The sequence below is a fragment of the Anser anser genome (genome assembly GCF_964211835.1).
Source record: "Anser anser genome assembly, chromosome: 20".
Classification (NCBI taxonomy): Eukaryota; Metazoa; Chordata; class Aves; order Anseriformes; family Anatidae; genus Anser; species Anser anser.
This window is the reverse complement of record NC_139741.1, coordinates 3477222-3500036: the sequence shown is the minus strand read 5'-3', so window position 1 is coordinate 3500036 and position 22815 is coordinate 3477222. Positions and strand designations below refer to the sequence as shown.

The 22815-nt window shown below is 43.8% G+C and overlaps 1 protein-coding gene across 2 annotated transcripts in view; it reads left to right on the top strand.

Annotated features, from left to right (window-relative positions):
* CLTC (clathrin heavy chain) overlaps positions 1-22815 on the top strand; it is a 31871-nt gene that overhangs the window by 2822 nt on the left and 6234 nt on the right. For both annotated transcript variants that reach the window (XM_083806285.1, XM_083806284.1), the window contains exons 2-30: positions 4534-4741; positions 6909-7177; positions 7516-7677; positions 8466-8579; positions 8979-9152; positions 9926-10123; positions 10820-11020; positions 11593-11745; positions 12006-12128; positions 12379-12516; positions 12869-13033; positions 13151-13331; positions 14012-14175; positions 15461-15586; positions 16169-16311; positions 16703-16937; positions 17288-17410; positions 17507-17652; positions 17820-18003; positions 18248-18440; positions 18891-19048; positions 19261-19425; positions 19520-19627; positions 19755-19922; positions 20073-20222; positions 20492-20623; positions 20787-20897; positions 21589-21759; positions 22061-22282. In XM_083806285.1, coding sequence (XP_083662411.1) covers positions 4534-4741; positions 6909-7177; positions 7516-7677; positions 8466-8579; positions 8979-9152; positions 9926-10123; positions 10820-11020; positions 11593-11745; positions 12006-12128; positions 12379-12516; positions 12869-13033; positions 13151-13331; positions 14012-14175; positions 15461-15586; positions 16169-16311; positions 16703-16937; positions 17288-17410; positions 17507-17652; positions 17820-18003; positions 18248-18440; positions 18891-19048; positions 19261-19425; positions 19520-19627; positions 19755-19922; positions 20073-20222; positions 20492-20623; positions 20787-20897; positions 21589-21759; positions 22061-22282 — 4785 coding nt within the window. The remainder of the gene's footprint in view (positions 1-4533; positions 4742-6908; positions 7178-7515; positions 7678-8465; positions 8580-8978; positions 9153-9925; positions 10124-10819; positions 11021-11592; positions 11746-12005; positions 12129-12378; positions 12517-12868; positions 13034-13150; positions 13332-14011; positions 14176-15460; positions 15587-16168; positions 16312-16702; positions 16938-17287; positions 17411-17506; positions 17653-17819; positions 18004-18247; positions 18441-18890; positions 19049-19260; positions 19426-19519; positions 19628-19754; positions 19923-20072; positions 20223-20491; positions 20624-20786; positions 20898-21588; positions 21760-22060; positions 22283-22815) is intronic.

The window sequence follows — 22815 nt, the reverse complement described above, 5'->3', positions numbered from 1 at the left end:
TAGTGATTCTGTAAGTTGATGCCTCTGAACTGGAGGGGTGAAATTAAAAAAAAAAAAAGTACAAACAACTGCTTATTTAGGAGCATGGAGGTTTTCTAAGAGCACAGGTTCCTGATGAGTGAGACAAGGTAGCAGGGGATGAGCTGTGCTTGCCACCTAGTTCAGCCACGCTATCCTGAAATACTTAAGAACTGAACTTGGACCAGGCGCGCTGGTGTGAGTGAAGGCATTAATAAATACTCTTCTGTAGCCACTAAATCTCTGCTGCAGCAGCACTGCTTCGAAGCGTTGAAGCCTCCTGTTGGTATTTCAAGAAGTCAGGGTGAAGGCAGCGCTGCCGTTTTGGGGTGTTTCTCCCACCCAGCTTCGTGGGCGTGACTTCCTGAAGCCCGCGAGCTTGGGATGTTCTCGCAGAGGTGTAGGGCAAAGTCTGCGAGGAAGAATCCAGACAACCCGAAGAGTGTGTGGACTAATTGGATGGGAGTAATTAGCTAAGTGGTTCATGAGCACGTCCCTCGCAGCAGGTGCCGGTGATCGCAGGCAGCGGCGCCGTGCCCGGGTTTCGGCAGGTGGGGTCTCAGGCTGTGGCCTGTAACCAGCGTGGCCCCGCGGTGCCGGGAGCGGATGAGTACCTCAGCCTGCTGGGGTGAGGCCGAGAATAGGAAGGATGTAGAAAGGTTCTTCACTATTGCAGAGGTCTCTTATCTGCTGGAAGCATGACTTCCTAGCCTGCCTCACGCTGTGACTCCTACCTAGCACCGACACGCACCAAGCGCTTCAGAGCTTAACTCGCTGCGGGTTTCTGTGTTACAGGACCGCAGGCAGCAGCTCTGAGGGGTCAGCCCGGGTATAAAACAAATGTGTGAGAAGTTAGCTGAGCATCACGGCTGGAACGCAACGAGCAGCACAAGTGCAGCCTGGTGCCCGCCCAGCTCTATCAGAGCCCAGGAAAACGCGGCCTTGCGCCAGCAGTAGTGTGACTGGCTGCACAGCGAGGTGCTTTATTTAAACAAAACAAACCCCTCCGTGCTCCTCAGCGGCTGGGAACGTGTCTGTTGGCTGGCACTTCCCAGCTGCACGCAGATAAGGAGGCTCCGGGCAGAGGCTCAGCAGCTGCTCGTGGCCCCGAGAGCAGTGCTCACATCCTGTTGTGTGAGAGCCGAGGTGAAACGCAAGCTCAGCGGTTCTGTGCCCTTCCTTGTAGGCAAGGAGAAATTATTTGACAGCTAAGCAAAGTGTCAGAAAGAAAGCAAATGTTCCAGGAAGGGGTCGACGCAGCGGCTCTTGTCAGCGGTTCTGCCGTTCAGGTCGGTGTCGGGCGTGTGTAGCACAGCAGCTTCCCCGGGTGAGTTACCGGGAACATCCGTGAGGAATGCGACAGTGAAAAACTCGTCGTAGCCACCACGCTTTCATTCACCTCAGGGCTGTAGCTCTGCAGCAGCCTGTTCTGCGGTTCTGCTCTGGCGGAGCGGCTCCTGGGCCGAATGCTTTCTTCCCCGCGTGCGTCAGGACACCAGCACAACTCGACTCCTGCAAACGTTACCGTAAAATAACTTGAGCTGTCAATTGGTTGCCCAAGCACGGCCGGCAAGTTCTGCTTTTTCATTTCCATGAAAGCCAAGGGAGTGATTGTCATAGCGTAAAGAGTGTTGAGTGGTTCCTTCTTTTTCCCATCTTTTAGGGGGGAAAAAACCCTGCTGTAGAACCCCGTGCCCTTCTAACTCTGGAGCCTGCACTACAGCTAGTACACGGAGTAGTAGTGAAGTCTTCATAATAAAAGCCTCCAAAGAAACATGCCTGTCGTGTTTCCTAATAATAATCTCAGTCTCTGTTTGCTTAACTTCACCAATGCTTCTGCCTCAGCCACCTGAACTTTAGCCTGGTTGGGGAAGGGAGTGACTGATACTGCAGGGAAGGCCGGCCTCTGGAGAGCCGGCAGAAGTTACCGCGAGCCTTACCACGAGGCAGGTGGCACTCCTGGCTGCTGAAGCTCTTGTGCAAGCCACTGCCGGGATTGTCACCATCGGGGTAGCCTGCCAGGCTCGGGGCTTGGAGCAAACTTCATTCATGGGATCTGCTGAGGTTAAAAGATTAAATCTTAGCAGGAGGAACTTGGGTACTTAAAGACCTCGCTGAAGGTCACGGCTCCATCAGAAAGCTGCTCCAGGCTTGCTTCAGAACTCCGCAGCCAACTGACTCTTTTTTCAAAGAACTACCTAGCCTCAGAAAATGTTACGAAGTTTGTAAAGGACCACGTCTCCCACTGCTAACTGGGGCTGGCTACCTCAGGTGTGACACCTAGCAGATGGCACTTTGATCGCAATTAAGATAAATCCGTCCTGCAATATCCAAGCAATTTTGACCCGGTGGTTAAGTCAGGACCTCCCGAAGAGGTCCGCCATCTGCTAGGACGTGCTTGGGTTTGTTCTGTTCACAGCCTCCATTTGGGCATAGTGCTGTGAGCTACTGCCGGGCGGAGTCCTCGGCCCTCTGAGACTGCCCTCCTCTAACGAGGAAGCTGTGCCTGCCGACTGAAATAGCGCTTGTTAAGCTTGCAGCCGAGTAAAAGGAAATGCCCCGTCCTAGTAAGTCTCTCCCAGATGAAGCTGGTAGGACTTCAAACCTTCAAACCTTCTCTGCCCGCAGGGATGTGACCAGCTGCAGTTAGCAGCACTCAGCTGGTATACAGACACCACTCTCAGGCCTGGAGAACACCTGAAGAAAGGTGTGAAATGGAGGCCTGAGCTTAAATCTGAAACTTGCCAAGTGAATCCCTGCTGCTGGAGGAGCTGTGGTCAGGTTCTGGGGCGCTGGACCTTGCTCCCCTCGATCTGAGCGGCAGAGCTCTGCCCTGTCCAGGAGGCAGGGTTTAGTTTCTGGCACAAAGACAGCTCTCCCCTAGGAGAGCCAGCTAAAACACCCGTCCTTCACCTGCGAGTTTCCTGGCTTTGTTGTCAGATGGGCGGGTGTGAGGGCAGCTCTCTTGGAATCGAGCCGCTCGCTGCGTTGAGCTGCAGGGAACGTAGGGGTCCTGTCCCAGGCAAACGGCTTCAGCTAGTCAGTCGTGGTGACTTTCTTCAGTCTCTTCTTCCAGTCCCACCATCTGGCAAGATAATTGCAATGAAGTGGCATCCTTTAGGACAAGGGACTTACACGCAGGGTTCCTGTGGAACCAAAGGCTGAATCACTTTCTAGAAATACTCTACCTCAGCGAACCCAGGGGGCTAAAACCTCCTTGCTTTCGAGCCTGTACTTGAAGCTGTGCTGAGATCTGGCAGCCCAGATGCCCTGGGTGATGGAGGCCGTCGTTAGCAATGCCCCTGGTGAAGTTTGTGCTGCTAACCTGGCGCAGCAGGATGGTGCTGGCTCCTTGTGTGTGTGCTGCCTGCGAGCCGGGGCAAAGGGGAAGTGCAGTAAAACCCCTCTATCAGGAGCCGCAAGTCCGCCAGGACAGAGCGGCTGAGGCGTGGTCACCTCCGAGCCTTCAGAGCACAGCCGATAAGAGCTCGGTGTGGTGCTGCAGATTAGCACAGTAACGCCGAAATGGCCCTGAAGAGCTAGCAGCCAGCCCCTCCGGGCGGCGCGAGGGGGCCTGGAGCTCAAGAGGGCCTCCTAGAAGGACAGAGGCGTTAGAAGAAGGGCTGACTCCTCTAGTGGTAGAAAACCGAGCCCGTGGTTTTTAAGGGATGCCTACCACAGGCTGGACGTGTGTGTGTGGTGTGAAGTAACCGATTTTACTCCCTTTTTAACAGCAGAAATACAGCTTGCTTTCAGTACTGCCATCCTGACACATCAGTCCGCAAGCACAGTGCAGTGGCGTTGCATAAACTGTGTTTACTGTGCTAGAGTTGCCACGTAAAGGTAGGCATTTAAAGCTTTCCAGAAGCAGGCTGGCTCAGCAGGAAAGGAGATGCTTTGTAGATGCCCGCTGTCCCAAGTAAGGCTGCAGGTGAGCCGTTTCTGCTTTCAGCAGGGTCTGTTTCGTAGCTGTTAGCTCTGCCTTCTCGGTGGCGTACAGCCTTGCTGCCAGAGAGGGCTAGGCTAAATGCGAGACAGGTAGCTTTTTTTAACTCTGCAAGGATAAAGATAAAGCTCAGGCCCCTCACGTGTGGCGTTAAGCTTGAAATAGCGATAGCTGCCAAGTTCAAGTGGAGTGAAAGAGGGCTCTGGAAGCGAAGCTGATGCGAGTGGGTACTGAGGCTGTGACTCTGGCACTGCTACCAGGAGCAGGCAGCTGCCGTGTCCCTTAAACCACTTGACGGGCTCAAAGGCTGGGCTCTTGAAAAAATAAGTTGTAACAGACCTTGGAGGTAAGGCACCAAGTGCCTGAACGCTGCGGGGCTTCAAAAAGCCTGCTGGGCATAACTGCAGGTGGGTGAGAATGCTGGTGTCATGGCACTTGTGGGTAATGTGCTTCTGGTTTGTGTTGTCGTGGAAGGATACGGGAGGGCTGGTATCTCCTGCAGCTTCCCCCAAAGCTGCCGGTGGCTGTGCCGAGGTAATAGCTTAATGCTAAACCTTCTTCTTTTCCAGCTCCAAAACCTGGGCATCAACCCAGCAAACATCGGGTTCAGCACTCTGACGATGGAGTCTGACAAATTCATCTGTATCAGAGAGAAGGTGGGAGAACAGGCGCAAGTGGTCATCATTGACATGAACGACCCCAGCAACCCCATTCGAAGACCGATTTCAGCTGACAGTGCTATCATGAACCCTGCCAGTAAAGTCATTGCATTAAAAGGTATGGAAATCGTGGGGAAAGAAACACGTGAAGTCTCTGGAGAGCTTTCTGTAGTACTGGTTTGTGACTGATGTAAATCTGTCAGGCAACGTAGGTGGGAGGATCCCTCACCAATTTTCCACAGCTTAATGGGAGCTTAAGTTCAGTGATTTTTTGGTTCCTCTGAAGGTAGCTGGGTAATAAGTTTCAGTTAAGGCTTGCTGCTCATTTTCTGGTCAATAGGATGAATTTTTTGCTTCCCAGTGAGAGTATTTTTGGCTTCAGAGCGAGGAGAGCTGGAAAGAAAGTTCAAGCTCTGGGCCACTTCTGGAGTCTCTGGTCTGGAATCCTCTTAGGGGAAGTGAGACCTGATCTCCTGAGTGTGTGGGATCCATCAGCTGAACCCCTCTGTACAGAGTAGAAAACTAAGACTGGGGAGGAGGGGAAATATTTGCAGAGGCTGTAGTCTTTGCCACGCTGGACAAGGCTGGTGCCCTGATTTGTGCATATTTATTAAATCAGCCCCTGATAGGGAAAGTAAAACTATCCGTGGAAGACTTGCGTAGTGCATAAAGCACAAGGTCAGCTCGCTCCTTATCTCTGCCAATACAGAGAACAATCATTCCTCTGGAGGCTCCAGAAGTGTCAGCCTCTTCCTCCCAGGAAGCCTCAAATATTCTGTCGCTCTATAAATTAATATATTGCCAATGGAAATATTTAGAAGCGTTCGATATTACCTAAGTTTGATTTTAATACTGTCCTACTGTTTTGTCACAACTTTAATGCTCTCTTGTGTGTGCAGATGGTGAGTTATCTCGACTGACTGTACCAGTTACTGTCCTGTTTTATGAAAAGAGAAAGCAGAATCAAATGGCTCAGGTTTATGGTGGGCGTGGCTGAACAGTGGTGTTAAATAACTGAAAGCCTAAATTCAGAGTCTTTTTCATGCCCTCTCAAACAAGGGAATCCTTAAGATTCAGAAACTTAATCCACTCCAACTCAGGGCACTTTTAGACTATCACGCTCTTGATATTAAGCTTTTTATAAACAGGACTGACCCTTTAGACTCAAGTCTAATTTTTGGCTGTTAATATCCCTGGCATAGCATGTAGGGTAGATGCTGCCTGAATCTATTATCCCTTCTCTCTAGAGCTCCAGCTGCACTAGACATGGAAATAAATGGCTAGCCTGTAGCTTGAGTAATACTACTGGACGCCCTTCTCCAAGCTCTGGAGAAACTCCTGGCTCTGCGTCGTATTTCAGTGGGCTGAACTAATGGTGGCTTTCACCTGAACTAGTCTTTGCTGAGTGAAGGCACTTGTCCACATGGCTTTGGCTTTATCAAGCTGAGATACAGTTAGTAACCTTAACAGAGACCCTGACCTGGACCTAGTTTTACAACGTCTTTAATGTTCCTTTTGGGCTACAGTAGCGTGTGCTTAAGTAGCTACCTCCTAAAACTAACAGAGCTTGGTCAGAACCCTCCTTGCCTATTCAACAGGAAGAATTAATATCTCATACACCACTGTGCTGTAGAAATGATTGCAGGTGGCTGTTCGCGATGTGTGTATTCAGCATTGTGCGTAATTAAAATAACGTGTCCTCTTACCTCTTAGAGCTTGTGTTGGTCACTAGAGTCCTTCCCTTGCACAGCGTGTGTTCGTTTGGTTTGCAGCCAGTAGCTCTGTGTATCCCGATGGTGCAACTTACGGATTTTGGTTAATGAGTCTCAATTAGGAAAGGCTCTGCCAGCTTGACCTTCCCGTGTTACGCCCTGTTATACTTGAAACAGATGTGGACATCATTTTTAATGACACTGGCATAGCTTTCCTTGCAACTTTCAAGACACTTGGCTTTACTTTAACCTGGCTTTGATGTATGAAGTATCATACAACTTGTGTAGCTGAAGCTTTTGTTTCCTGCCAGGCTGTTTTCCACATCTGTTTGGTCAGTCAGTGATGGCAAATTCAGACCAAAAAGCATACAATTATGTGGTAGTGAAATTAGGAATGTGGTCTGGTTAGAATTAGTAGCTGATCGCTGAATGATGTTGCCAATAGATCATAGCGTTTTCTAAAAACTTCACGAGTGTTTAGCATCATAATGCAGCTCTTCTGCTTTGAACCATTGCTTAACATTAAGTAACAGGTGAAAACTGCCACCTGGCTAACAACGTTGTGTTTTTCAGCTGGGAAAACACTTCAAATATTCAACATTGAAATGAAGAGCAAGATGAAGGCTCATACAATGACGGATGATGTCACCTTCTGGAAGTGGATCTCTCTGAATACTGTTGCCCTTGTAACGGATAACGCAGTCTACCACTGGAGCATGGAGGGGGAGTCCCAGCCCGTGAAAATGTTTGATCGCCATTCTAGTCTTGCTGGCTGCCAGATCATCAACTACCGTACTGATGCTAAGCAGAAGTGGCTGCTGCTGACTGGCATATCTGCACAGGTACTTTACCGTGAAGGAGGCCTCCTGTGGCAGGCCTATAGCGTGGCTCTTTTCTTCCTTCTGTAGGAGTAGATGCGGGGTGTGAGGATGTTTTGGTTTTTATTAAAATATTGTTTGGAATGTAAGTGCTTCTCTTGTCTTTACACCTTAGGTGTAACTGAAAATCTTACAGTAATGGTATAAAATCACATAAAAAGTTAATCTGATGCGATACCTTTATAAGAGAAAGCATGGCATGGTACTTCAGCTTAATATTACAACGTATTTGCTAACAGTAACTTAGAGGACTTTGCTGCCCATGTGCTTGCTACTTCTGACTCTTGTTCTGTCTTATCTAGCAAAACCGTGTTGTGGGAGCAATGCAGCTCTATTCTGTAGATAGAAAAGTGTCACAACCGATTGAGGGGCATGCAGCTAGCTTCGCGCAGTTCAAGATGGAAGGAAATGCTGAAGAATCCACTCTCTTCTGTTTTGCAGTAAGAGGGCAAGCTGGGGGTAAGGTAAGACTTGGTTTTAAAAATGCGTTAATCTTTAATAACTCATCCTGGTTATCTGCCTCCAGGAAAATAAGTGGTTTAACGCACAAAGTTGCCTCTAGGAAAAAAGGGTCACTCTGGATGCTACTCCTCTAGCGTATATGAAAACTGGGGCGTACACAGCTTCACAGCAGGGGCTACCTGAAGTAGAAGAGAAGTCTGTTCCAGTCATGAAGTGAGGTGATGTGTCATGACTGGCAAGCTAATTAGCTGCTTGAAGGATGTGCCTCTTGGCTTCACAAGCAAAGCTTAAGGGAAAAGCTGTTGTAATCTCTTTGCTGATCCCCAGTATCAAGCTTAACTTCCGAGTTACTGGATGAAAAAATTAAATGCTAGTGTTACCGGGCTAGTTAGCGATCAATATCAATGTCAGAAATATATGAACTACTCTAAGTGAAAGCTGAAACAAAGTAGAGCTAGAGCTAGTTCAGAGAAACATCTTCTGAACTGTCTCAGTATGTTACCCAAGTCAAAAGACTTGCATAAAGTGACCTAAAGGAATCATTGAAGTTTTAAGTAGCTAGAGATGACTAAAGATCATGTTCCATAGATGAGGAAAACAACTGAGAATGAATACCGTATGTTACACCTTATGCCTGTGCAAATGCTCAGGAGGGCTGGTTTAGCTCCTCTGCTTGCATAAGCTTGGGATTAAGGATCAGCAGCAAAAGAACTGCCATATCTTTATTGTTAAAGTCTGTTGTTCTGTGTATTATTTGGAAACTGACAGACTAATCTTACCTATCGCACAGTTGCATATCATTGAAGTTGGTACACCACCGACTGGGAATCAGCCATTTCCAAAGAAAGCAGTGGATGTCTTCTTTCCTCCTGAAGCACAAAATGACTTTCCTGTTGCAATGCAGGTATGATAACTGCACGTAAAAACAAATCTGTAGCTTCCCTCAGTGGATATGAATGTGAAGCAGGGCATTGGGAGCTAGTTGGCCAATGTAAACCTGAGGTTTGGCGCTAAACTAATTGGTGTGGTTTCTGCTCCTGCTTTAGTAGAGTTAAACTCAAGTTGGGGACTTAAGCAGATTCAAAGACAGCTTGTTCTTATATATGGAAAAAATACTCATGTATATTTAACTGCTTTCCAAGTTCTTAAAACTTGATTCTACTATGAGAGTACTCGAGTATTTGGTTGGAAAAAAAAAAAAAGCACTTCTAGTCCTCCTGAAATGGCGCAGCTGTCCAATTCTAAAAATTACTTACTCGTTTTATCCAATAGCAAATCTGATTAATCTATTCCTGTCTTGCAGATCAGTGACAAGCATGATGTGGTGTTTCTGATAACGAAGTATGGCTATATTCACTTGTATGACCTGGAAACGGGCACCTGTATCTACATGAACAGAATCAGTGGAGAGACCATATTTGTTACTGCACAGCACGAAGCAACAGCTGGAATTATAGGAGTGAACAGAAAGGGACAAGTAAGAAAGCTTGGCTCGGAAACTACTTATTTAGCCAATCCAGCTGGCCTTTAATGATATGCTACAGTGTTCATATTGATGTCTAAAAGTCTCCATAAATGAACGAGACAGAATAACAGAGTGAGGAGTATGGTAGTATCAGATACCTGAACAGGAGTGCACCTTGTCTGTCATCTGGTTTCTTCTACAACTCAGGTTCTGGTTGCATAATTTTACTTTTTTTTTTTTGTAATGGCAGTCAGTGGGTCTAAGCACCCTCCTACTATTGAGGATAGAACCAAAATACACTTCTATTTTGGGCAGATGTTACCCTCTTACAGAGCACCTGCTAATAAAGTCTTAAATATACTAACTTGAAATTGCGCATTCAGGACATTTCAAGTCTGCCTGTTCTGAGCCCCAAAGAAAACTTGCTGTTGTATCTCTGTATACATCTAACCTGATTAAACCAGGCTACTAACGTCCTATAGCTAGGGTTGGTTACTTAAGATGCTGAGTACAGGTTACAGAAAGACAATATTTATATCCCTGTTTTTTCTTGCTTCTACTTTAGCTCACAGACTTATTTGTCTGCCTTGATGCAGTAACTGGATGATAGAGATTCTTTTCAGCTAGAGGCCTGTTTCTTAAATACAATGGCAAGGCTCTGTGGTAATCAAGGGATGGAGAAGCTTTCAATGTATGCTATAGCTTTCCTTTTAGAGGTTAACTTAGCACCTGCCTCTCCTCTTATATTTGGGCTAACTGAAACTTTTCCTCAATAATTTATTCAGGTGCTGTCAGTATGTGTGGAAGAAGAGAATATTATTCCCTACATCACAAATGTGCTCCAGAATCCTGACCTAGCTTTACGAATGGCTGTCCGCAACAACCTGGCAGGAGCTGAGGAACTCTTTGCTAGAAAATTCAACGCACTGTTTGCACAAGGGAACTATTCGGAGGCAGCAAAAGTGGCAGCTAATGCCCCAAAGGTAATGGATGAACAATTTGAATAGTACTGAACTCTGCTGGCTTAAGCTTCATGCTTCGGGAAGGTTCACTGGATTCTTCTGAGTGGCAAGACCAGAGACCTGTCCTAACGTAGTACTTTTTAACATACCCATGAAGATCCAGTATGCTATATGCTGAGAGTACTCACATGCTGGAAGGTTCTAAAGCTTGTGCGAAGCCTACAAAGGGGGAGAGAGAACTAAATGAAGTAATGGCTATGTGACTTAATGCTTCTGGTATAAATTTTAATCCCTCCAATGACAGGAAAAGTCTCTGTGAAATGACAACCTCTAGCTGAGGCTGCGCCTGTAAACAGGATAAAAAGGAGAGATGCTAAGATTGAAGATTCACTAAGGCTGGAGATCATTTAGCATAGTAAATTCAGATGAGAGGAACTTGCTTGCAAGAACAAGGATGACTTAATTCTGTAGAACAGTCCTCTGATCTTAGACTAGTTCCAGTAGCAATACAGATTTAATAGGCTACTATTAGGCTACTGCACATCTTCTATTAAAACATCTCAAATGCAATGCTCAACTGTACTGCTGACTGTTTTTCTGGGTTGGCAAAACATAATGTTGCTGCAGTAAGCATTTCCAACTTCAGCTTTCTGGAGGAAATCTTGCCAAGCCACAATAGCAGAACAGGAAACTAAAGTGCATCTCTATTTCTGGCAGGGAATCCTGCGTACTCCAGACACCATACGTCGGTTCCAGAGTGTTCCAGCTCAGCCGGGACAGACTTCTCCTTTACTCCAGTACTTTGGTATTCTGCTTGATCAAGGGCAGCTGAATAAGTATGAGTCGCTGGAACTCTGCAGACCAGTGCTTCAGCAGGGGCGCAAACAGCTCTTGGAGAAATGGTTAAAAGAAGACAAGGTAAATTTGGAATAGATACCTTTTAGGTACTTAAAGAGAGATAACTGCCTGGTAGTGCTTTTTTTTGAGGAAAACTCAACTGGGCAACTCCTCAATGCGCTGTGTCATCAAATAGTTGAGACAGAGTGAACATGTGAAGAGATTTAACAGTTCTCTTCAAGTGAGTTGACCAAATACATGCAGAGCTTTATTAATTCAAATTAAAATCACAGCAGAGTGAATTTTGTATGGAAGGCTTTTGAGCTACTGCTGCTCCTTCCGTAATTGTTTCAGGCTTCTTCAAATACTGACTTCCATATACTTTGAGCTGTGTTTAAATTTCTGTAATGAGCTAAAGAAGCAGGCTGATGTTGGATAACCTAGTTCTTTTTAGCCCTACAAATGCATTTCTGACTCTCATCAGACCAACCTAAGAAACATCCCTGCAGATGAAAGAGTTAGATAATGCTATCAAGCTCGGCCTTGTATTTTTTTAAGAAAATCCTATAAGGAAGACAAATGAGATGCAAATGAAACGCGTTTCATCATGACGCTGTTGGGGTGGGCTTACTGTACTTATCTCTTTTAAACAGCTGGAGTGTTCAGAGGAGCTGGGAGATCTTGTGAAATCTGTAGATCCTACACTAGCACTTAGTGTCTACCTGAGAGCCAATGTTCCAAACAAAGTCATCCAGTGTTTTGCTGAAACAGGACAAGTCCAGAAGATTGTTTTGTATGCTAAGAAGGTGAGAGGAAACTAAGTTGCTACATCTGTTCTGTATTTAGGAATAATTTATGCATGCTCTAAAATTGCTAAAAGTATCGCCTCTCTTGGTCCTAAGTTTCATTGTTAATTATTCCTAGACTTCATACATGTATCCTTCATACTTCCCTATGTAGCCTTCTCCAAATGAGGAAATCGTGACTGCTTTGTGTAAGCTACTGACAGTAGCTTTTACTGAGCTCTGTGTTCTTGCTGAGTTACTACTTTTTGTTCTCTCTTCAGGTTGGGTATACTCCAGACTGGATTTTCTTGCTGAGGAACGTTATGAGAATCAGCCCTGATCAAGGACAGCAGTTTGCACAAATGCTTGTTCAAGATGAAGAGCCTCTTGCAGACATAACACAAGTAAATAATTTTATTGCTGTGAAATGTTAACTCCTGAGCTGATAAATTGGTAAGAGGAGCCGTACTCCTCTTCCATACATCAGGGAAAGTACTTTGAACTGTTTGTTTGGGTTTAGCCTACTGGGACAGTGTTGTTTCTTGCCTAGTTTTAAGAACACTGTGGCAGCTTGGTACATTGGAAGCTGCACTTGATATTACTTTGTCTAAACGTGCTGCCAGCTCCAAGTCAAAAGCCTAATCTTTTTTGCAGATTGTGGATGTCTTTATGGAGTATAACTTAATTCAGCAATGTACAGCCTTCTTGCTGGATGCACTGAAGAATAATCGTCCCTCAGAAGGTCCCCTGCAAACACGTTTACTTGAGATGAACCTCATGCATGCGCCTCAGGTATACTTTGGGAGTTACACTGGATTAGACAAGCCACTAGTTTGTGGTCCATATCAAATGCCACTGATAAATGTTTAAAATCTTGAAAGCATCTCTGCTTCAACTGTAAAGCTAGAATTCTGTTATTTTTTTTAAGCGCTTCAAAGCCCTAAAGTAGTTTCTCTTCTCTTCACATCATTTCTGACTTTCTCAATTGCACAGAATTGCTGCGAGTGTTACTGTTAATTCCTGGCTTCTTTGCTACAGTTGAAATACAGTTTCTCTCAAGCTAGGAAGTTTTGTTTATGGGGAGCTGCACATTGAATTGTGGCAGTGCTTTAGGAACTAAATGAAACTTTGTTATTACTTCTAGGTTGCAGATGCTATCCTGGGAAACCAAATGTTTACTCATTATGACCGGGCTCACATAGCTCAGCTGTGTGAGAAAGCTGGCTTGCTGCAGAGAGCGCTGGAACACTTCACAGACTTGTATGACATCAAGCGTGCAGTAGTTCACACTCATCTTCTCAATCCTGAGGTATAAAATCAAATATCCTGAATCTATCAAAAGCCAGGAAATTAACGATTTCTTTCAACACTGACTTCAGAGTGTAGTGTTTTACTTGGGTCTAAAATGGCTTATGTATTTCTGCAGTGGTTAGTGAACTATTTTGGCTCCTTGTCGGTAGAAGACTCGCTGGAGTGTCTGCGTGCTATGTTATCTGCTAATATTCGTCAGAACTTGCAGATCTGTGTCCAGGTAGCTTCAAAATACCACGAACAACTGTCAACACAGTCGCTTATTGAGCTCTTTGAGTCCTTCAAGAGCTTTGAAGGTAAGTTCATGCTCCTGTCTTTAGCAAAAGGAACTAGCGCTCACTTTTTCATACATGTATACGTGAAGGATTAGGAGGATGGTTATTGGAATGTGGTGCTATTATGGATGGGTTTCTTGCATAGTGTGCTTTTTCTGAAAAACACACGCAATGAATCTATCTTGGAATCTATCTTGATTACTTGAGACAAGTGACTCCCAAGTCACTTAAAGCTGATGGCATATACTACTTGGTTAAGTGAGATTTAACTGCGAGTTGTGGTAAGCAGCTTTTTCATTGTGTGCCTCTTTTGGTGAAAGGTTGCGAGTGTGGCTTGGACCCAACTACTTCTGATTTTTGGAACCCTTCCTTGCTCTTGTGTAGGGGTGTAAGGAAGGCACGTGCTGGATATTATTTCAATGAAGTTGATCTGTCCCAATTGATGGGAATGAATTACTATTAATCAAAGTTGCATATGATATGCTAGTCTATGTAACACATGGAGACAGCAGGTACAGCTTGGCTAGTGCATCTGGTCGTTGTAAAATAATTGCAATACTTGAATTAAAAGTTCTTTATAAGCTTCTGCAATAGTCCAATTTCAGATTTTCGTGTAATCAAAACCAGGCAGGCTTTCTCAAAAGCTAATACTCATCCTTCTTAAGTACTAGCAAAATAACATGTTGACCATTTCCTTCAAGGTTTGTTTTATTTCCTGGGCTCTATTGTAAACTTCAGCCAGGATCCAGATGTGCACTTCAAGTATATTCAAGCTGCATGCAAGACAGGGCAAATTAAAGAAGTAGAAAGAATCTGCAGGGAAAGCAACTGCTATGACCCAGAACGTGTTAAAAATTTCCTCAAGGTAATATTTGGAGGGTGTGGATTGTCTTGGAGTGTTGGTGTCAGTTAATTGCATGAATGCTTTCAGAGTTCAAGGTTGATCTATCCATTCATTTTACATCTACACGCTTTCTGAAACTTCAGCCAGGTGAACTGCAGTTTAGCTCTGCTAGGATAATGCCAGTCTGTGTAAATACACGCTAACTGATGGGAACAGCTGGGATTTGGAGCATCTCTGTAACATAGTTCTGAAGAAGTTCACGTTCTGTAGCCTGTTATTAGTGCTGAGCTTATTGACAAATGTAACGTTGCTAGAAATATCTTGGAAACAGTGTGGGGGGGAAAACTTTATCTGGGAACATTTCCTGCCTTCATATTTGTCAGTTACATAGCATAGTCCTAGATTTTGCTGATCACATCTGAAGATGGCAAAACACTTCAAATGAGAAATCTGTAAAATAAACTGGTGTCACTGAGGTGTAAGGTATGTAAAATGCCCAAGCCACCTAAGATAAGTTATCAAGCTGTCAAATTCCTGATGAAAGCTATTGTTTTTTGTGCTGTTCCATGTCTGGAATGTGCAGGACATGTACCAGGTAAATCTCCCAGTACAGGCTTCCCTGTGTAAACTCCCTAACTACAATTTGTATATGTAGGATTATATTCTGGGATGTGCATGTTCAAATAAGTGCTCTGAAATGTGTGTTTGGACTGGTGTCCACCATGTAGATGAGCTTCTGTACTGTAACAATTGTAATCTTATGCTCAAAGTGGAATAGTTCTAGATAACTTAATCTGGTTAACAATTTCAGTACGACTACTAGCTTGACTCTTGCTGTTTTCTAAATCCATTGCTACAAGGTATCACAGGACACCTGGTGCTTGGAGTCAATTCTGTGTGGAAGCTTTCTGTTATGGTCCACAACTTAATTTAGTCTTGGTTAAATTTCTTTTTGAAATCCCAGAGTGCTAATCCTGCACACCGATAACCAGTGGCAACTAAAAATGCTGCCTATAGCTTAGACTCACGATAGTTGTACTGTGTTGTAACATTTTGTAGACCCTGCCATGCAAAGCAGCACAGTTAAACTTCAGAAAGCTGCTTGCTGTAGGCCCTGATGTGGGTGTATTCCTACTTGCTGCGTATTGTTTTAAAAAAAAAAAAAAAAGTCAAATAATAAGCTGTCGTTATTTGATTGACCATTGAATTTGGGGCTTTCCAAGTTCAGCTTGCTTTAACAATTTGATTATACCTTTCTGCTTGACCCTGAGAACAAAACCAAATTACACAAGTTCTTTCCTTGTAGGAAGCTAAACTCACTGACCAGCTACCGCTCATCATTGTGTGTGATCGCTTTGACTTTGTCCACGACTTGGTGCTGTACCTGTACAGAAATAATCTCCAAAAATATATTGAGATCTATGTACAGAAGGTAAGTTACAATTTTTCACTTAGCTTTAATGGGTCAAACTGATCAACCTTTCTAGTATTGTGTGCAACTATAAGCACAATGTTTTTATAAGCATTCAGCAAGAAGTCTCATACTTGAGACTGATATCTAAGTATCTATTAGTGGCCCTTGGCAAGTTAGCCCTTATGTGAGTCAGAGTTGTTATTTATTCTTCAGTCAGTCAGAGTGTAATCCCCCAGTAATGTGCCTCATTAAGGAGGAAGACTTGGTAGAGTAACTGTAGGTTTCTTACAGTAATTTTAACTTCCAGCTTTGGGGCTGGGAGGGTGGGAGATTCTCCTCTACTGTTTCCTGCAGGGACAAACTGGCTTGCTTTAGGAGCTCTTCCTATGGGGGCTGAGCACTAGCGAGCCACTGAACTGTGTTATGAACCCCTGCTGACTGGAGAATTGATTTTTTTTTCAAGCTTGTCCAGATCCTCAGGAGATAGGGCAGGAAGATGAGGTCACTCTGAGCAAGCAGCGTTCATTTGTATTTCTAGGGATAAGTACTGACTCTGTGCTGCATGACAACACGCTGATTTCTTAAAATGATCTTGTTTAGGTGAATCCAAGCCGCCTGCCTGTTGTTATTGGGGGACTGCTTGATGTGGATTGCTCTGAAGATGTGATCAAGAACCTTATCCTTGTTGTGAGAGGCCAATTTTCAACTGATGAACTTGTTGCAGAGGTTGAGAAGAGAAACAGGTACTGAACTTCTGCAAGTCTCTCAATACTGATGGACCGGTAATCGTAACGCTCATCCATCTGTGTGCATCCTCAGTATGTAACTAACCCTGGTACTGACAAATAACCAGAAGCTGCTTTTGGGTGAGAAAGCAGCAGAAGTCTGCTGTAATTCTTGGCTGATGTGAGGACCCCCATTAAGTAGTCTTGAGATAATGAGCTGCTTTAGCATGTGATTCTTAAATGTCAAAAAGTTATCCCACTGTAGTAGTGAACCAGAATGCAGGCCAAAATGGAGTACTGTAACTGGTTTATTTACTGACTTTCCTACACTAAAGCTGACTTATATAATGAAGAAAACGTGCAAGGGGATACTTATTCAACCTCTAATGCAAAACCACCTTCTTTCTAGGCTGAAATTGCTTCTGCCCTGGCTGGAAGCAAGAATTCACGAGGGTTGTGAGGAGCCTGCAACTCACAACGCGTTGGCCAAAATATACATTGATAGCAACAACAACCCAGAGAGATTCCTGCGTGAGAATCCTTACTATGATAGCCGTGTTGTTGGCAAGTACTGTGAGAAGAGGGACCCTCACCTGGCCTGTGTGGCTTATGAGCGTGGACAGTGCGATTTGGAACTCATCAACGTATGTATGCCAAGGCAGCTGACTCATGGCTTAAGTTCTAACCTGAATATCGTGGGATAGGTACTTCAGGACAATTGCTGACAACAACATTTACTTCCTGAAAAATACTAAGCTAGGAACTGCTCACTTGCAGTCGAATAAGTAGCTATTTAAATGTCCCTTTGTAGATGAATGAGAAATGAGAGATTGCTCTGGAAATCCTAGAATGGAAGGCTAATGGAAGTATCAAAGCCCTAGATTTCTAGCCCCCATCTCAGGGGGCTTATTTGATGTTACATTACAATTAGTTTGTCCACTGGTAGACTCCAGAGTTGTGACTTCAATCTGAAAAGACTTTGCTTTTTCACTAGGTGTGCAATGAGAACTCCCTTTTCAAAAGCCTTTCTCGTTACTTGGTTCGCCGTAAAGACCCTGAACTGTGGGCCAGTGTGCTATTGGAAAGCAACCCTTACAGAAGACCACTGATTGACCAGGTATAGCTGATAAAATATTAAAAGCCGTTGCTGTCTTAACTTGATTTGCTTGCACCTGTCTTACCTGGCGTGTCAACGGCTTGACTCTGCCTACAGGTTGTACAGACTGCGTTGTCAGAGACCCAGGATCCTGAGGAAGTGTCTGTCACTGTGAAGGCCTTCATGACTGCAGATCTTCCTAATGAGCTTATTGAACTGTTGGAGAAAATAGTTCTTGATAACTCTGTGTTCAGTGAGCACAGGTATGTAATGTCAACGTTGAGTCACAAGAAACTTGAATTTATGCCTGATGTAGGTGTTGAGCTGCCCTAAGGTGGAACAGCAAATTAACCATTAACTTCTCCAGAGGGGAGGGTGAATCTCTTGATCATTACTTGGTTATGTACTAGTATTTTCTTTCTTTATTTAGGAATCTGCAGAACCTTCTAATTCTTACAGCAATTAAGGCTGATCGCACGCGTGTCATGGAATACATCAATCGCCTGGATAACTATGATGCTCCAGACATAGCCAATATAGCTATCAGTAACGAGCTCTTTGAGGAGGCGTTTGCCATCTTCAGGAAGTTTGATGTCAACACGTCAGCTGTACAGGTATCTTAAAATTTGTCTGCAGTAAATTTGTGATGTGCATCCTCACACAAGGGCTTCGCTGTTAACTTGTAACTTCGGTACTTAACACCAGTTAGCACCAAAAGCTGCTCGGTGTCTTTGTCTTATGAAGTAGAACAAACATTCAGTGTGGACTCAGTGAGGAACTGTAACATGAAACGCAACGTAGTGTATTGTAAAATTGACCTTCATAGGTAGTGACTGATCATGGTAACCCTTTCTGTAGGTATTAATAGAGCACATTGGAAACCTGGATCGTGCATATGAATTTGCTGAACGCTGCAATGAGCCTGCTGTGTGGAGTCAGCTGGCTAAAGCACAGCTTCAGAAAGGAATGGTAAAAGAAGCAATTGACTCGTATATTAAAGCAGATGATCCTTCCTCGTACATGGAAGTTGTTCAAGCTGCCAATGCCAGTGGTATGATTAAGTTTTATTTAAATCTTTACCGTTGATGTTGCTGAGCTCTTTTGCATGATCTGTTGCTCCAAAAGCAGTTCTGCCAAACCTGTATCTTGATTCAACCAGAGGAATCTGACCCTTAAAGACTGCCCTAAAGAAGAATGGAAAAAGTTATTGTATTCCATTGGCAAATAATCAGTTGTCTTCTAACTACCTTCTTTACCTAGCTGGGGACTTCTGTCAGAGCAGTTGCTTATAAGGTGGCCTTTGCATGAAGTTAAATAGCAGAGTTGACTTATCTAAGGTCACTGTGATGGGCTTAATGAATGTGGCACACACAGTATAAAAGCTAGCCATGATTGTTGGGGATCATATTTTGAAATACGTCAAATTAGGTTGAGTTGGTAGTATAAACTAAGCACAAATGACCTCGGTGGGGATTAAGCATTCTGAAACTCCATTTCATAGGAAACTGGGAAGAACTGGTGAAATATCTTCAGATGGCACGCAAGAAGGCCCGGGAGTCATACGTGGAAACAGAATTAATCTTTGCTCTTGCTAAAACAAACCGTCTAGCAGAGTTAGAGGAGTTTATCAATGGACCCAACAATGCACATATTCAGCAAGTGAGTGATTTTTTTTTTTGATTTTTTTCTCTAGTGTTAGAGCAAGCTCTGTAGGCCCCACTGATAAAGCGGTGTTGGGACTTCTATCTCTTTAGATATGTAGGTTTTGAACCTTACAGGCATTTCCATTTTGGTAATGGCTTAAATGCTGCGCATTTTATTTAAGTTTGTCTGAAAAGCTGCAAGAATAACCTGGTTATGCTCTCCTGTAGGTTGGCGATCGCTGTTACGATGAAAAGATGTATGAAGCAGCTAAGCTGTTGTATAACAACGTGTCCAACTTTGGCCGTTTAGCCTCAACTTTAGTTCACCTAGGTGAATACCAGGCGGCTGTAGATGGTGCTCGGAAAGCAAACAGTACTCGCACGTGGAAAGAGGTAAACTTACTGCTTGAATAACTTAAAGAACTACAGAGCTGTAGTCTCTTCAGAAGCTTTTTTTAATAAGCTATAATAAAATTGTCAATTCCAGGTCTGCTTTGCTTGTGTTGATGGAAAAGAGTTCCGCCTGGCCCAGATGTGTGGACTTCATATTGTAGTGCATGCGGATGAGTTGGAAGAGCTAATCAATTATTACCAGGTAACTAAGTTGACTGCTATTTTTACAGTCAAGGGCAGAGTTGCCAGTAGAGAATATAGCTTAAGACTGGAAGTCTAGAGTCTGGTTGGTTCCTAATGTTAAAACATCTCTTAACTGTATCTCTTAGGATCGCGGCTACTTTGAAGAGCTGATAACTATGTTGGAAGCAGCACTTGGGCTTGAGCGAGCACACATGGGAATGTTTACGGAGCTAGCAATTCTTTACTCCAAGTTCAAACCACAGAAGATGAGGGAGCACTTGGAACTGTTCTGGTCCAGAGTCAACATCCCCAAGGTGAAAGACCCATTAAACCCGAAGCTTAAAACACATCCGTCGGGACTGTGTGTACCCTAGCTTTTGTAGTAGTAGCTCATTGCTGTTACGAGAAGCACTGATAGCAATATATATAAAATAATTGGAATTTCTAATGTGCCTTTTGCTTAGGTTCTGAGAGCTGCAGAACAGGCCCATCTCTGGGCTGAACTGGTGTTCTTGTATGATAAGTATGAAGAATATGATAATGCCATAATCACAATGATGAACCACCCAACAGATGCTTGGAAAGAAGGACAGTTCAAAGATATCATTACTAAGGTATAACTTTACTAGTGAAAGGAAGTAAAATTCTTGATGTGTGTACTTCCATTCTTTTCCTTCACGAGTAGTCTGTTTAAAATTCAGAGTTCTCGATATTGCTGTGTAATTTTAAAACAAATCAACTACAGTGACTAAAAGGACTTCTAGAAATAAAGGGGGGAGGGGGGCTTGATTGTGCTGGAATGCGTAAGCTTAGGTCCATCTTTCATTTGGATTCCTTTGCAATCAAGTTTCTGCTCTGAACGTATGTCCTTGCTCATTTCTAGGTGGCTAACGTGGAGCTGTATTACAAGGCAGTTCAGTTCTATTTGGAATTTAAACCTCTGTTGCTTAATGATCTGCTGATGGTATTGTCCCCTCGGCTTGACCATACTCGTGCTGTTACTTTCTTCACCAAGGTAATTTCCCTGCTATTCAGATCAAAGAAAAAGTTAAAATTGCAAAAGCATTTAGCTGTAGAAGCATTTAAAAATGCTCAGCTACTTCACCACCTGACACGGAGGATGCTGAAATCTACAGAAAGTTGCCTTGACTTAAGTTTGTCTGTCTGCTTCCTTGAAGGTTAAACAGTTACCACTGGTTAAGCCTTACTTGCGTTCTGTTCAAAATCACAACAACAAATCGGTGAACGAGTCCCTGAACAACCTTTTCATTATTGAAGAAGACTACCAGGTATGTCTGGTCTTGAAACAGCAGCATCTGGAACAGATAGGGACTCGCATGTTGTATGTGCTTCATTAAAGAAGGATCTTCTCCTGAGCTTCAGACAAGTTCTGTTCAAGCTGGCTTCTGTGTCAGTATTAACCTAATACTCTAGGTCTGCTTTTAAGACTTAGAAACAGGTTTCTCTCTTGTTTTCAATAGATTCTGCCTACTTACTGTTAACCTACATTCCTTAAGCGTATGTTCTTTGCTGCTTCAAACTGAACTAGTAGTGACTAGGGAAGGATTAAGTCAAGAAATGTCAGGCTTTCTGGGAGCTTTTTTAGCTGTTCCTACTGAGAATAGACTAACCACTTAGTTTGACAGATCCAGTTTTTATTTGAAACAAATGGGATGCTAAGGAAAGAACTCGCAGAAAGGGCAAACATCTAACTATTCTGCTGTTTGCGTAGCCTGTACAGAAGGTGTTCAGTCTCTTGACCTCAGCAATTGCTACTGAAAAATATGAACTGGAATACTCTGAACTCCATGTGCGTCAAATGCCAGCTTCTCCAAAAAAAAGCAGCTCTCACTGCAGGTCTGACTAGCATACTTTAGCTTACTAGAAGTAGGAATACAGAAGATGTATGGAAAGTGTTGACATCTTTGAGGACGCAATTGTATGTGTGAAATGTGAGTAACTTTGTTGTTCTCGCCTCAGGCGCTTAGGACTTCTATAGATGCATATGACAACTTTGACAATATTTCTCTTGCTCAACGTTTGGAGAAACATGAGCTGATAGAGTTCCGAAGAATTGCTGCCTATCTCTTCAAAGGAAACAATCGCTGGAAACAGAGTGTAGAGCTCTGTAAGAAAGACAGACTGTATAAGGTAAGACCTGTGCGCAGATCTGGTTTAGCGTATTTTACTTATTTCTAGTCTTTTAACTGACTCCCAAAATTAGGAATCCCTTGACTTTCCAGTCAAGCTGCATCTTTTTGGAGGCCACTAGGTGGTGCTTGTTGCTAGTCTGGCACAGAGTAGCAGTATATTTCCAAGATTTCTTGGAAACAAGTTGTAGGATGCCTCCTCTCTGCTAATGTCAGTAATAAATTGTAGCTTAGTTATGTACCCTAGCCATGTCAGTGAATATACTATGGCACGTGAAGCTAACCAGACTCTCCTGTTGTAGGATGCAATGCAATATGCTTCAGAATCCAAAGACACTGAGCTGGCGGAAGAATTGTTGCAGTGGTTCTTGCAGGAGAACAAGAAAGAATGCTTTGGTGCTTGTCTGTTCACCTGCTATGATCTTTTAAGGCCGGATGTTGTCTTGGAAACAGCATGGAGGCACAACATCATGGACTTTGCCATGCCATACTTCATTCAGGTCATGAAGGAATACTTGACCAAGGTAAGAGCAGGTGCTTCTCCAACAGTGAAAGCTTGTTAGTCACTGTGGTGTGTATGCCTTGAGACTGTCTGCTTGCTACTAACATTGATATGGGCTTCGTCAAATGTCTGTCTGTCCATGTCCACACTTGTTTTTCAGTCCATCTGGGGAGAGACTTCGCCCTCTAAGAGACTGAAACACTTGCAGACTCCACTCTATCTACCAGTTGCAGAACCTGCATCAGTAGTATTTGTCTGACAGTGGGCAGTGTCCTAAGTAGTTCTAGGATTCAGGCTTCTTATATGCCATGTCAGTCAGGAATCCCAGCAGAGAACAAGCTCTAACTAGATTCTAGACTGTATACTAAAAAATCTTTATAGCCAGAACTTGATTTAATTTTGTCTGCTGTGCACTTAACTTTAAACCATGGCTCTGATGCTAATGACACTAACTATTTGTTTGACTCAACTCTTGTTTGAGGTCACTTTAGGATGGGGAAAATACTTGGTAATGCTCTGACAGACTTGAACCAGATTTGTCACAGCTAAATACCA